Genomic DNA, 13,234 nt, shown 5'->3' on the forward strand with positions numbered 1-13,234 from the left:
TTCTGTCACTACAAACCTTTGATAACTACTCAGAAAAGACAGTTTTAAATTCAGTTTGACAAGCCAACATCAAAAGACCAGATTGCCTTTGATGTGAGGTGGGTATGGCTTGTGAAACCAGTTGAATCATGCCCTTTCTGCATTTCTTAATGAGGTTTTCCCTTTTAACATTCTTTCGCTCTGAATATCAAAGACCTTATCCAGCCTTTTGCTTAGACCCTTTTGTACCCTTTTCTGGCCTTTCAGTGTGTCTGAAAGAGCAGCAGAGAATTACTCTGGCACAAAAGATGTCTCCTTTGTAGGACTGAGGGTCACAAATAATTTACATCAGTGCTGGACTACTGTATTGCTGAATCAGTCCATACCTGGCCTAGAGAGAGATATTTATCCATGCTGCCTTGATTAAGCCAATGTAGCTCACTGGCAAAAGTTGAGAATACAATAATTTTGTGAATGGAAAGCATTAATGAAGTCTTATTTCTGTGTGTAAATTTGGAAGGTTATTTCATGCATTTGTAATGCAGTAGGGAAGTAAATCAAAAATAGAATTTCATCCCCCAAAAATGGAAAAACCTATAGTTATAGAGTAAGTTCCTGGAATTGAACTCCTACTTAGTAGTAGTAGTAGCAGTAACTACTAATAAGTTAGATGAGGGCCCTCAGAACTTGTTCTAAGGGTTGGTGTTTCTGCCATGAAAGGGGATTTGGAACTCGATGATCTTTGAGTTCCCTTCCAACCCAAGGCCTTCTATGATTCTGTGACATAAAATATTGAGACAAAAACACCCCTTGCATGGATAATATTGTTATGAAAAAGTTTGACTTCCTACACTGGAAATTTTAGTTTCTTAATAGAAAGAACTTGTTTCAAGCAATTTTAACTGTAATCAGAATTATATGGGCTACATTCTTTATACAAGACCATGGACTCAATGTAGATTCCACCAGTTAAAGAACGTTCTTGACTTTATTAGGCTATAAAGTAGGTATGGCTTTTAAAATTTTTAAATTTTAAAATTTTAAATTAATCATTTACTTTTTAAATTAATCATTTACTATGGCATGTGCACGAGGATTTTTATTTACTCTATTATCAAGACACATAGTAAACCTGTCATTAAATAAGAATTTTTAATGAATCCATAGAATTACTTTGCTCTAGACTGAGATAATATTTATGATACTAATTTTCTTTGTGAATTTAATTTTAGATCATAGAGTTGTTTCTTTTTTTTGTCTCAGTCTCCATTTATTTAATGATTTTGACTATAATATTTTAACATATCTACACTTTTTTGTAGTTTCCACAGTTGAGGAAGAATAATTTCAATATGTGTCTCATTTTTCCCATAGTGGGATACAGAATAAAAAGAGTTTGATTTAAACCAGAAGTTAACAAACATCATATTTATAATACAGCAGCAGCATAAAAACTGTCATAAAAGAACATGAAATAACCTCTCAGGATTCAAATTAAGTTATAAAACTATTTATAGGCCAAAGTACATTTAGAGGAAAACGTAGTAAGAACAGAGAAAAAATTTTCAACCAAAAAGATTCTAAGGCTGGTAACTGGTGAGCTAGTCTTTGAAGTATGTTTGTTATTCTTCCCATTCCAAAAGAGTTTCACGAAGTTCATTAATTATAGCTAATAATTTCCCAAGGCAAATTTGAGATACTGTCTGGTCAGGTAGATGATGTAGATGAAAGCAGACATGTGACAGCATGAATTTTTTTGGCAATAAAAAGCACTGCTGTAATTTAGCAGCATGCAAAATATCTGCATCACACTTAATATACTCATTTGCTTGTAGTTAGTGACAATATTGTGGGCAGAAAGCACGCACTTTCAAACATTTTCTTTTCTCCTTACATGACAATAACTATGTATGCCAATCAAGGTATTTTTCTTAGTGTTAATGGATTAGTTAAAGAATAGAAAAGAATGACCAATAAGGCATAAGAGCAAAGAAAACCTCAAGCAACAAAAGCTATGAGAAAAAAATTGGCACTGATGGGAAAGGTAGTAGTTTTGGTCATACTTTCTTGTCTTGTTAGTTTGGCATGAAATTCTGAATTGTTACTTCAGTCTTAAAAGCACAATGAAAGCATATTCATACTTAAATACTTTATTTAGTAATTTTGAGCAGTTCCCTAGTGTTTGCTGAAGTATGAAAATTATCCATGCATTGCAATTTTATGGCTGACTTGCAAAAAAGCCTTAGGTCATTTAGCTTGTGATCTTCACAATGAACAAACCCTTCTCTGTTCAACAAACTCAACCAATAATGCAAGATTTATCTGAAGCTAGTCTACGGAGTCAAAAGAAATTTCATCTTACCCAAATATTAGTTATTAAGAAGTTAATCAAGTTTCAAATTGGAAAAATAGGAAGTTAAGAGTGGAGATGGCTTTGCATTCTATTCTGCTGAGTACAGTAGGTATTTGTCAGCTGTTGTAATGCCTGTTGCCCATAAAGGTGTTTAGTTGAGCATTAAATTAATATTTAGATTTCTTTAATTTCAGTCAGATGTGTATATTTAAATATCCTTCCAGATGACACACATGTGGAAATAAGGAAGTATGTGAATACACATTATAACACACAGGAATAACATATGTACACAGGTCTGTGTGTGTAGTCTAAGTTGAAGCCTACATCTGGTGTGGGAGGATCTCTAGACTGCTCCAACTGCACTGCACAAGGGCTTCCTTCCTGTCCCAGCACACAGGCACCAAGAACCATGTGAGACAGGTTCGGATTCTCATACTCCATCTCCTGCTACAGATAATAATGAAAAGCTAAACTTTAGTCATAATAAACAATATATGATGTTAACACTTTTTGCAGTCTTGACCACAAGAAAGAAAACAGTCATTGCTCACCGGTTTTAAAAAAAAATCTGTGCTTAACTGGGGAAGCTGCACATTTGAAAAATAGGCAGTGGATTTTCCTAGGCATTACCCACACTGCTTCCTACTGTCTAGACTGGCACATATATTAGATTTAAAAGCTTATATTAGATGGAGTGACACCACTGCCTTTTTCTACCATGTATTAGGACTAAGTTAACTCGCTATGTCTGTCTGGCCTGAAGTACCCACGCATGTGTGGGGGGATAGAATGGAAGAAAATAAAGATAGTGCAGAAGGTAATCTCGCCCCTGAAGAGTTGCAGCTGCACTAATTATCAAAGATTAGGAACAGGCCTGGTCTTAACAGGCCACAGCTGTGTCTAACAAGGATGAGTGATATAAAAGAGTGCATTAGGTGAGTGAGGAGAGAGCTGGAGTTTTTTGGCTGTAATACGGAGAAGAAGGATTCAGTGCTGTGAGGAGCCATCTATGAGAAATCACCAACAAGGTATGGAACTTTTGCAATAGCTGTGTCCAAGTTAATTCATACCACACTAGATCATATGCATATTTATGTAGAATTCATAATTCATTACAAAACTTACAGGACAAAAAAAAAAGGAATTATGTAGTAGAGAAAAATGGTTTCTTATTATAAAACCTGAATGACAGACCTAATCACAAGTTACAGTCATTCCACCTGTACAATAGTCAACAGCCAGCTAGTCTGAAAATTTTGCTGTGCAGGTAAGGGTTGAAGAGTGGGGCATCTGAAAGATGTAGTCGAGCAGTAAACAGTCAAAATAGAAATGTGGTCCAAGCATCTAGGACCCTGGCCATAGTATAGCCAGAGAAAATAGGCTCATCAAGTTCCCACTCTGCAAATAAGCAATGTTGTGTCTCCTACCAATGACTTAGTTTCTAAAGGGGAAAGTGTCCTAGCTGCATATGCATCTGCCTTGGACTGTAGAAAAAATAGTGGCTTTACATTAAACATGCGTGATTTCAGTAAAGCTTCATGATTTCTCTTTTCTCTTATAAGAGTGATATAAATTTACTTAGTTTGTATCTTTTTAAGCCTAGCCTAGACCCATAGAAAGAAAAGTAGACCTGTGCAGAGTCTCTCTCTTTACAGGCTGGATGTGAAATAGCAAGTTAAATCTTGTTTGAGAAAGAGAGACTATAATGCACTTTAAATTAAATGGTAGAGTCACTCAGCTGCATGAGATCCCCATGTAGAAAATATGAATTTGTGTGCAAAAGCACAAAAGATCAGACCAGGGCACTGAATTAGTAATAAGCCTTAATGATTCTGCTAAGAGAAAATGCCACAGATAGTTTATTATATGATGCATGAAAGCCAAAGGAGCAGAACTCCTGGAGGAGGCCATAATCAGCCATACAATCAAGTTTTGTAGGTGGTTATATGAATGTAATACGTTCCTAATTCTCTCATGCCCAACACTGAACTACTATTAAGGACTTTGTGGAATTATTAACCTTCGTCTCTCCTAGGTCAGTTCAAAGCAATTATAGTCTTGGTGAGTGACTACCTATAAGATTATTTTGAGAACCTTTCTTGTGCTCACACTAATTTGGTTTGAATTTTGCTACTTTTCTTTAAAATTAAGGTTCATCAGGCTAAACTTTCTGATAGTTAGTTACTTTGTAATAGTGCATAATAATTTTAAGGGACATGTTAAACTAAACTGCTGCTATTTACAGCAGACATAATATTGATCTAAATAACACAAGTTTCTTTCCAGTTGTTCTCATTAAATGGCCTGAACACAAAACATTCCACTGTGCATAAGCCAACATCTCTATTAGGCAGCTTTGTTTCCCTTTCAAAATGAAACAGAATAGCTGGGAAAGCACTGCCAAACCAATAATCTAATTTATGACAATCTAGTACTAAATTAATCCAATTATTGCAAAAGGGGTGGAACTGAATGAATGTAACTGAATATAAACAGATAAATAACTATTAAAAAAATCCCAAAGCTACATAGTTATTAAAGTCTCTCTACCTAACTAGTAAAATTGAAAATGCAACACATTAATTTTCATGAATGTAAAGGGAAAAATAATAAATATGTATATACAAATCCATTTTTTAAAAATAAATATTAGTATATTCTATCGGTATTTAAGCAGAATTAATAGGATGTAGAATCTGATATAAATTCTATCTGTTGCAGTTAAATAAGAGACAAAATTTGACATTACCAATTGATAATAAATAATTACTTAAAGGACACAACCAGAAAAGTGTTGTTTTTTTTTCATGTTGGACTGTATTTCAACAATAATATGAAAAAAAATCAGTGTCTCAGGCAAAAGGGGAAAAAGGACTTTTTTCCAACATAATTGATTGAGAGAGATGAGCCTTGCCAAATAACTCCAATTTTAAACCTGTTGGATTTGATTAAGAGGATCTATGCTTAGGGGTTTTTTCCTGTAAAAGAAAATATCTCTGGGTCAGCTTATGTGTCTTGCCTGTAGTCTTGGCATTTCATTTTCCTGCTGAAGATGACCACCGGTCACAGGCACAGTGGCCTATGGAGGACACCATGCTGGAGTAGGAGGTTATCTCCCCAAGGACTGCAGCCCGTGGAGAGCCCATGATGGAGCAAGGGAAATGTGTGAGGAAGGAGGGCAGAGAGAAGGGTCTGAGAATTATGGTCTGACCACAACCCCCATTTCCATCCCCCTGCACCAGTCAGGGGTGGGGCTATAATGCGATACAAGACAAACTGAGCCTGGGAAAGGGGGGAAGAAAAGTGGCAATTTAAAATTTGGGGTTGCTTCTCATGAGCCAGAATCTATTTTTATTACTAATGAATTGCATTAATTTTCCCCAAGTCAAGCCTATTTTGCCTGTGACACCAAATGGTAAGCAGTCAGATGGATACGGATGGGGAATAATATTTTCTTGCAGCATTTCTCCCTGCTCTTTTACTTTCCTTCAGAGACAACAAACACCTACAAAACTTTACTTTTCCTCAAATAAAAGTAAAATATTATTTAAAAGAATACTTGCACAGTTGTATTTCTAAAAGTTAAGATTAAACAATTCCTTGCTATTTGTCTTCTATCATATACCAATGGTATTCTGTGGTATTTAATAAGAACCACAGCAGCAGGGGGAGAGATCAAGTTCACTATAGAACATATTTGAGTATGTGGCAATCAATAAAGGACAGGACTCCTTTTCCTTGACGCCACAAGATGTTAGCATGAGTTTGAGCTTCTTGCCAGTGTGTGTCAAAGTCATGATTTTTGGCACTGCTGTGATGTTCTACCATTCAAAGTCAGTCTGTGGATGCTATCAACAGCTGAGCATTTTATGCTTTTGCAACATAGATTTACTGATATTCATTAAAGGGATCAAGACTAAAGGGCCAGACTTTCATGGCAGAAAGGTACAGTTACTTCAAAAAATATTGGTAATTTTGAATATACCAGTAGAAACTAAGGAATATTTTTGTAATGCAATCTTTGTGGACATATAATAGGGCAATATAGAAAAACTTCAGTTATGGTAGTGACACAAAAATGTTTAGAATAACACTAATCTGTATGATACAGAGAATGTTTTTGAGGAGTATGTATTCCTGATGAAAGTGTGTAAACTAAATTTCATTTTCACTTAGCACTACACCATTAGCATTAAATATGTATTGAAATTAAAGTAGTGGAAAGCTTTAGTGTTCTTAGGGAATGAGCAGTTCATGTATTAGAATTTCTAATAGAAGGATAATAAATAGCTATGTTATTAGCTATAAATTTGGAAGCATTTACATTTTAAGTTAATGAAAGGATTAGTATTTGTTGGCTTGAAGGTGTTGACTGGATTTTTGTTCTTCTTGAGTTTAAGATCAAGAATTTAAGAAAACCTTGAAATAGTTAAGTGATAATTTCAAAAAGTTTCTGGCAAATATATACCTTTTCACACTTTTTGTTCCTTGGTGCTTCTAACTCATACTGAAGAGTAGTTCTTTTGCTTCAGCACTATCTGCTGACAACCGTAGAATGCTGATCTTATATAGAATAAGTTGCACACTACTTACACACCACTGATGTGAGCCCCGAAGAAGATTCAAATAAGTAATCCCAACTTTTGATTCACTATCTGCATATAAAAAGCACCATTCTCTACCAGTTTTTTTTCAAAATGTAGATTTCCATCCCACATTTAGTATTTTAACAGCCATATCTATTGCTGATCTGAGGAAGTTCATGCACTCTTCCAATATCTGCAACAGGGTTGTTAACAGTAACGAGGCAGAAGGGAGGATGCTGTTTCCATATCAGAAGGAATTACTGACCATATTTTATCCTAGGAAATTCTACAGTCATGGCAAGTCCTACAACACCTATATTTAGCAAAATATGGTTAAAACTGATAAAGACGTCAAGTTAAAAATAATTTTTATATATAGTAAGGATAACACACTCCACTTTTGTGTTACTGTTTGACAATGGGAAACAAGTGAAGATGTAGGAGATGGAGTCTCCAAAGCCTCAGCAAACATTGTTAGTGGTGCCTGGAACTTATTGTTGACTTGGGAAAGCAAAAATATCACTGAAAAGAAAAATTCTCAGATTCCAGTCTTTGGTGTTAGATAAAACCACATAACATTACCCTTTTTATGAACCAATAAACAGGTGTTTAGAACCTGATGAGAGGTTTGTGGACACCATCTTATTGTCCCCATATTACTTTTATTTCATCTCTATTTTCCCAGCTGAATTGCAGCTATTTTGTGCATGTTTCTTTGCCAGCTGTATCAGTTTTGCTGCTTTTCTTTTGTATGGCATGCATTCTTGATAGTCATGGTACGCATTACATAGCCTTTGCAATTTCACTTGGACTGCCTTTGATATGGATGACCAGAATTCCACACACTAACACAACATATTTCCAATATTCATAAAACTTTATGCATTCTTCAGTAGCATTTCCTTTTATTTTCCCGATTTCTTCTTCTGTTCTTTTTCTGTATAACAACATACAAAGCTTTTTTCACCTCTTCTTTTACTTCTTAACATTAATTTTATTCAAACACAAGGCTTGTTAATTCACACATAAACTACTAAATATACTATTTGTGTTGCTTCTTAAGATCATCCAAATTAGCGTGGCCAACATGAATTTGGCCATTTGGCCATCATGTATTCATGCGGCCAACGTGAACCATATGATATGATTCCCTTTGGTGCCACTTGGTTTAGTAATGTAACTAGCTTGCTCCTGCTGTTATGCTCTTTTAACCCAGGACAGATCTGTAAAGAATTCTAGGGATTACTGTGACATCCTAGTTATTGAATAGAGTCCTTTTCTTCTTCAAATCCCTGTACTACTCGCCTTTCATTTCATCTTACGTATTTCTTTCATATGTAGCGCCAGATAAATTGCTCTGTTGAAATTCTGGTAAATAAATTTGTCATGTGTCTTTCTTTTATCTCAAAAAACACCTTTATCTTTTATTAGTTGTTCTAGCTCTCCTTACAACTAAGACATTTAAGAAAATGAATATTGCTTGTGTTCCTCACTGAAGGATAGTAACTGTTATATCCTATTACTCTGGGAAATGTGGAGGTAACAACCAGGTGACCTTTGTGTGGGGAGGGGAAGATATTCCATTAAGCCCTCCTGGGTGAAATAGCGCTGCAACTTCTAAATGTAATAAGGCAACATGAGTATAGAAAAGAGCCCTGGCAAATGGACTAAGTTTAAAATTTAAAAAATCCCAAATTTCAGATAGTTATCTCTAAATTTCTGAGAAATTCAGTAGGATTGTATTGCTTCAATAATTAAATGTTTTTCAAATTAGTTTATGATGTACATGTTGACACAATCCTTTTCCTATTTTAGGAAAGATGTTGATATAAGAATTTCAGTTTAAATTTAAAAATGTATTTCAGTGAAAAAGCATTCATTTCTGTGCATCCTGTTTTGCTGAATTTAGATAGTATTGCTTTCAATTTGTTTGAGCAGCAAAATAATTGATAATTTACTTGCATGTTCTACACAAGTGAGCTTCTGAAACACTTCAATACATCAGGAACTAATAAGAGGTTACTTACAGATCAATCTCCTCACTCAGAGCCTGATGAGATCAGAATATGAAAGCTTGAAGTTTTTTATTTATTTCCATCATAAGCCAATTCATTTTTCTGCTTAAGATTAATTTAAATGGAAAACAAATTCAGCCAACTATAGAGCGATGGAAAATCACAAATGGAATGGTTTCTCACATAAGAACACAATATTTTGTGTTTTAATGTGAGAACACAAGAACTGGCTATACTTTTTCAAGTCTTTTAAGAAACTCACATTTGAAATATTTAGCATCCAGTATCCATTTTATGTAAAGTGCCCAAAGCAGTGTGAGAGATACACATGCAGAATAGTTTGTAGCACTCTCACTTCAACAGGCATCTAATGCATTTCATTTATTTCCTATTTAGTTCACTGCTGAAGAAAGAAATCATAATGAATAACCAAAAATAATTCCTCAGAACTTCCATATTAAAATGGAAAAACTTTTTTCCTTTGCTGAATGTTAAACCCAACATTGTGTTTCTCAATGAGATATCCATTTCCACTATCCTGAGGAATGCAGCACATGTCAGTTGTATGGAAAGGCAATGTAGCAAGAATAGCACTGGGAATTTGAAAGGTTCTTAAATAGGTTTTCAAGTTGCAGTTCTTGGCATATTGGATATTTTTTAAAAATGAGTACTCAGATAAAAAGAATAAAAATCAATGGCACATTTCTACTTGTTGCAGGGAGACTACTACTTTTCAGTTTTCGCTGGTATCCATCCTACCTTGTTTGGACACAAATAACATCTTTTTTTATTTAAAAGTGTTTGATATAAGTCATGAGAAATTCAATTGAGTATCTTTTAACTGGGAAACATTAAATATATGGTCAGCAGTGCAAGAGAAACAAAGCTGGAATATATTTGCATAATCATATGCTGCTCTTCATGACTTTAGATCAAGTTTTCCAGGGTTTTTTCTCTAGATGTTGCTTCTGCTAGTCTGCTGCATGCCTTGTGAACCACCGAAACCAGTTTCTTTCAGAGTAAGAGGGCTATTAAAGCAGCTTTCACCATTTGATCTTCTTTGGAACAATTCAATGCCACCGCAACTTAATAAGGGAAAGCAATGACAATTAAGCTTCATTGGTTTTCAAAAGAAGTGTTTCAATTGTGCAAGTACACCCTACTCACTTGCCATTTAATGCTGCTACTCCAACAGTGCTTCTGGCAATTGACATACTTGCCACAAATGTCCACTGCTGACTTTGAGGGTCCCACCTCTCCACTGTGTTCAAATAACTCCAACCATCATGTCCTCCCACCGCATAAATAGGCCCTTCAAGCACTGTAACTCCTAAAATGAAGGAGAAAGTGAGAGAAGATAAAAATGTGTTTCCTCTGTCAGTAGTAAAAAATAAAAAAGTTTTCCAAAACACAACCAACAAATGAACTTTTATATTCAAAATGAAAATGGAAATACCAATTTGAGATTTGATTAATTAAGAATCAACAGACGGGAATAAAATTAATGCCACTCCACATGGCTCTATGAAAAACAGGTCTTGTCAAACAAATTTCATTTCATTTCTTGAGAGGAGTGTTTGCTTCAGAGAATAACCTGTCAATGATATGATCCTCTTAGCTTTCTCTATTCCCTTTGGTTTCTCATAACATTCTGAACATGAATTAGCTCTTTAGAATAGCAGTAAAGCACACAATAAAGTACGGACTAGATACCTGGTAGATCTCTCACTATTGTCAACCTAAGGGGGATTTCACTGAATGGAATTGCTTCTAGAGGAGTTGAAGTCTGTTTTTTGCACCATTTTTGTCAATCCCATAGAAGAAAATGAACAATTCTTCAGTAGCAGGAAGATTGATGGACTGGTACAGAATCAAAAAAGGCATTTGAAGGCTTGAGCAAGTAATTAGACTGAGAAATTTAAGCTGCTTCCTCAGTTTCATTCTATCAAAAAAGAAAACTAAATAGCCACACACCTTCACAGAAAAATAATGTTGGATATATTATAATAATTTATCGAACATATGAGTATTCTTTTATCTACTGAAAAAAAATTGTAATGTGTGAAAATTGAAGTTGAACATATTTCAATAAGAAACAATTTTTTAACTGTGAACAGTTTGAATCACCCAGTCAAAGGAATTGATGAATTCTCTATCTCACGGTCTCTTCAGTTAAGCTTAGAAGGCTCTAGAAAATAAGTTATAGCTAAGCACCATTTGTTACAAGACAGTGAACTCAGTAATTCCATTCTATGAATCCATGATCCCAAATGAATGTTGCTCTGAAAAATCTCAGGCTAAATCCAGTCCTGCTTCTAAGGCAATGTCTTTTTTATCCTCACTCCATTTCACACAATTTGAACTCATCAAAAAAAGTCAGAAAACAAGAAATCATTAAAGCTGCAGAGAATGGCTTTGTTTTTTTCTTGCAGGAAAGTCTGTCTTTAATTTTCAACCATGTGAAGTCTCCACTTTCTATGTAGGAATGTTTTGTCTTATTTCAGAAAGTTAATTCATTAAAAGCTTATTTTACTTTAAAACTATATTTATCAATGTGAATATGTTTCATGTCAGTGTTCACAGAAAATGTTTCTGCACTTTGGATGTTGATTTTTGTTTGTCAATATTTTTTAACTTAAAAAAGAAAATAATTTAAAAACGCCTACCAACCCTTAGAAAAGTGTTCCTCCAAATGAAAGCTAAACCTTTTCTTTTTCTATAGAACTCATTCTCCAATTGTTTTCATTGCCTTGCCTAGAAATTCTTTCTTTTCAATTACGTGTTCCAGTTATAATTTCTCCAGAATATTAAAGTGGATATTAATCTGAAGTAATGATTCATATAGCTCACTATTTAATCTCAGAACATAACCAGTATGTGGGAAGATGTGACAGCGGTCACATAAAAATTATGGGATTATATGCTAAAATATGTAGTTTGGATGTGATTTTTATTTACTCTAGTATCTAATATTTTAAATATTTTTAAATCCTGAACAATGAGGTTTACATTTTAAAAATATATTTACTATGGCTTGCTATAAAAAACATGGTTCCCCTTAGCTTTTTCATCTATATACTCTTCATTAAATGCAAAGTTAAATAGAAAATCAAGTTATTTTTGGGATAAAAAATGAATCATATTCAAAGGAAGTTCAGAGGGGTAAACGTTTTTATACACATACATGTACACATAATTGGTGTCTAGACAAAAACACAAACCCTCTCACTTTCACACATAAGCAGTGTTATATTATTATGAAGTGAATTTCACAAGGAATCTATGATGCACATAAAAATCACATCTCTTCAGTTTTGAAATTTCCAGCTTTTATTTCCTGAGCTAACTTATTTGCACTTTCACTACGATAGAAAGTGTTTTCCTCAATTACTCTTTTTATCTCATTCAGTATTTAATTATTTTATTTCAAGTCCTTCGTATTTGAGCTTTATTCTCATCTATTTCCTGCTGTAAATTAAGCCATTACAATTATTTAATTCACTTTTTGTAGGAAATTTGATTTCCTCTTAATCAAAATACCATTCTTCCTGCATTTTCATGGAGCTTTATTTTTTTTAATGACAATGAAAATAGATAAGTTCATTGCATTAATGCAATGTTACTTTCTCTCTGCATTTCTTTTGCAAAGAGAGAAAAGTAACATTGAGTAACTGCACTTTATACAGAAAATAGTCTTCAATGGCTTCTCTGTTCTTCTCATCATGACTTTTCTGAGTTTATACAATGCAGATAAAACCCTGTGAGATGCACAGATCCTACTGATTTTTTACCCATTGCAGAAACCAATATACCTCCCTCAGTAGTTTCTGGTGCCCTTTTGTGGAAGCTGCTGCACAAACTGTTGCATCTGCTGGGTTGCATCTCTGTTACCTGTGTTTATACCAACCTATCTATGAAACCCCACATTTGATTCTTATATTTTCTAAGAAGCCAGGCTGGCAGTGTTCTAAACTACACAGAAGTATTTACTTTCCCCATTAGGCAGTGCTTGAATCAAATGTTTCAAAATATTCTAATGAGTAGTAATGATAATGTAATCATCTTGCCCAAGTAAGTATATAAATACATATTTTATATTAGAGGGACTGTGTCTTATATGAAAAATTCAATATTCAAGCATTGAATTCAAGCATTTGGATTCATTCTAAGCTTAGATGCCAGAATGTCTGTGATTTTTATATCACACATATGGACTAAAAGGTATTCCCAAAGGTATTCCTTGTAGCCTCCTTATGCAGGATGGATTGCAGTGCACCTCTTCTCTGACTGAAATTACT

The 13,234-nt window shown here is 34.3% G+C and overlaps 1 protein-coding gene across 2 annotated transcripts in view; it reads right to left on the minus strand.

The window, feature by feature from the left end:
- Positions 1–13,234, minus strand: part of KLHL1 (kelch like family member 1) — a 183,680-nt gene that overhangs the window by 8,728 nt on the left and 161,718 nt on the right. For both annotated transcript variants that reach the window (XM_058825132.1, XM_058825131.1), the window contains one exon: positions 10,104–10,266. In XM_058825132.1, coding sequence (XP_058681115.1) covers positions 10,104–10,266 — 163 coding nt within the window. The remainder of the gene's footprint in view (positions 1–10,103; positions 10,267–13,234) is intronic.

The sequence above is a fragment of the Ammospiza caudacuta genome, chromosome 2 (assembly GCF_027887145.1).
Source record: "Ammospiza caudacuta isolate bAmmCau1 chromosome 2, bAmmCau1.pri, whole genome shotgun sequence".
Taxonomy (NCBI): Eukaryota; Metazoa; Chordata; class Aves; order Passeriformes; family Passerellidae; genus Ammospiza; species Ammospiza caudacuta.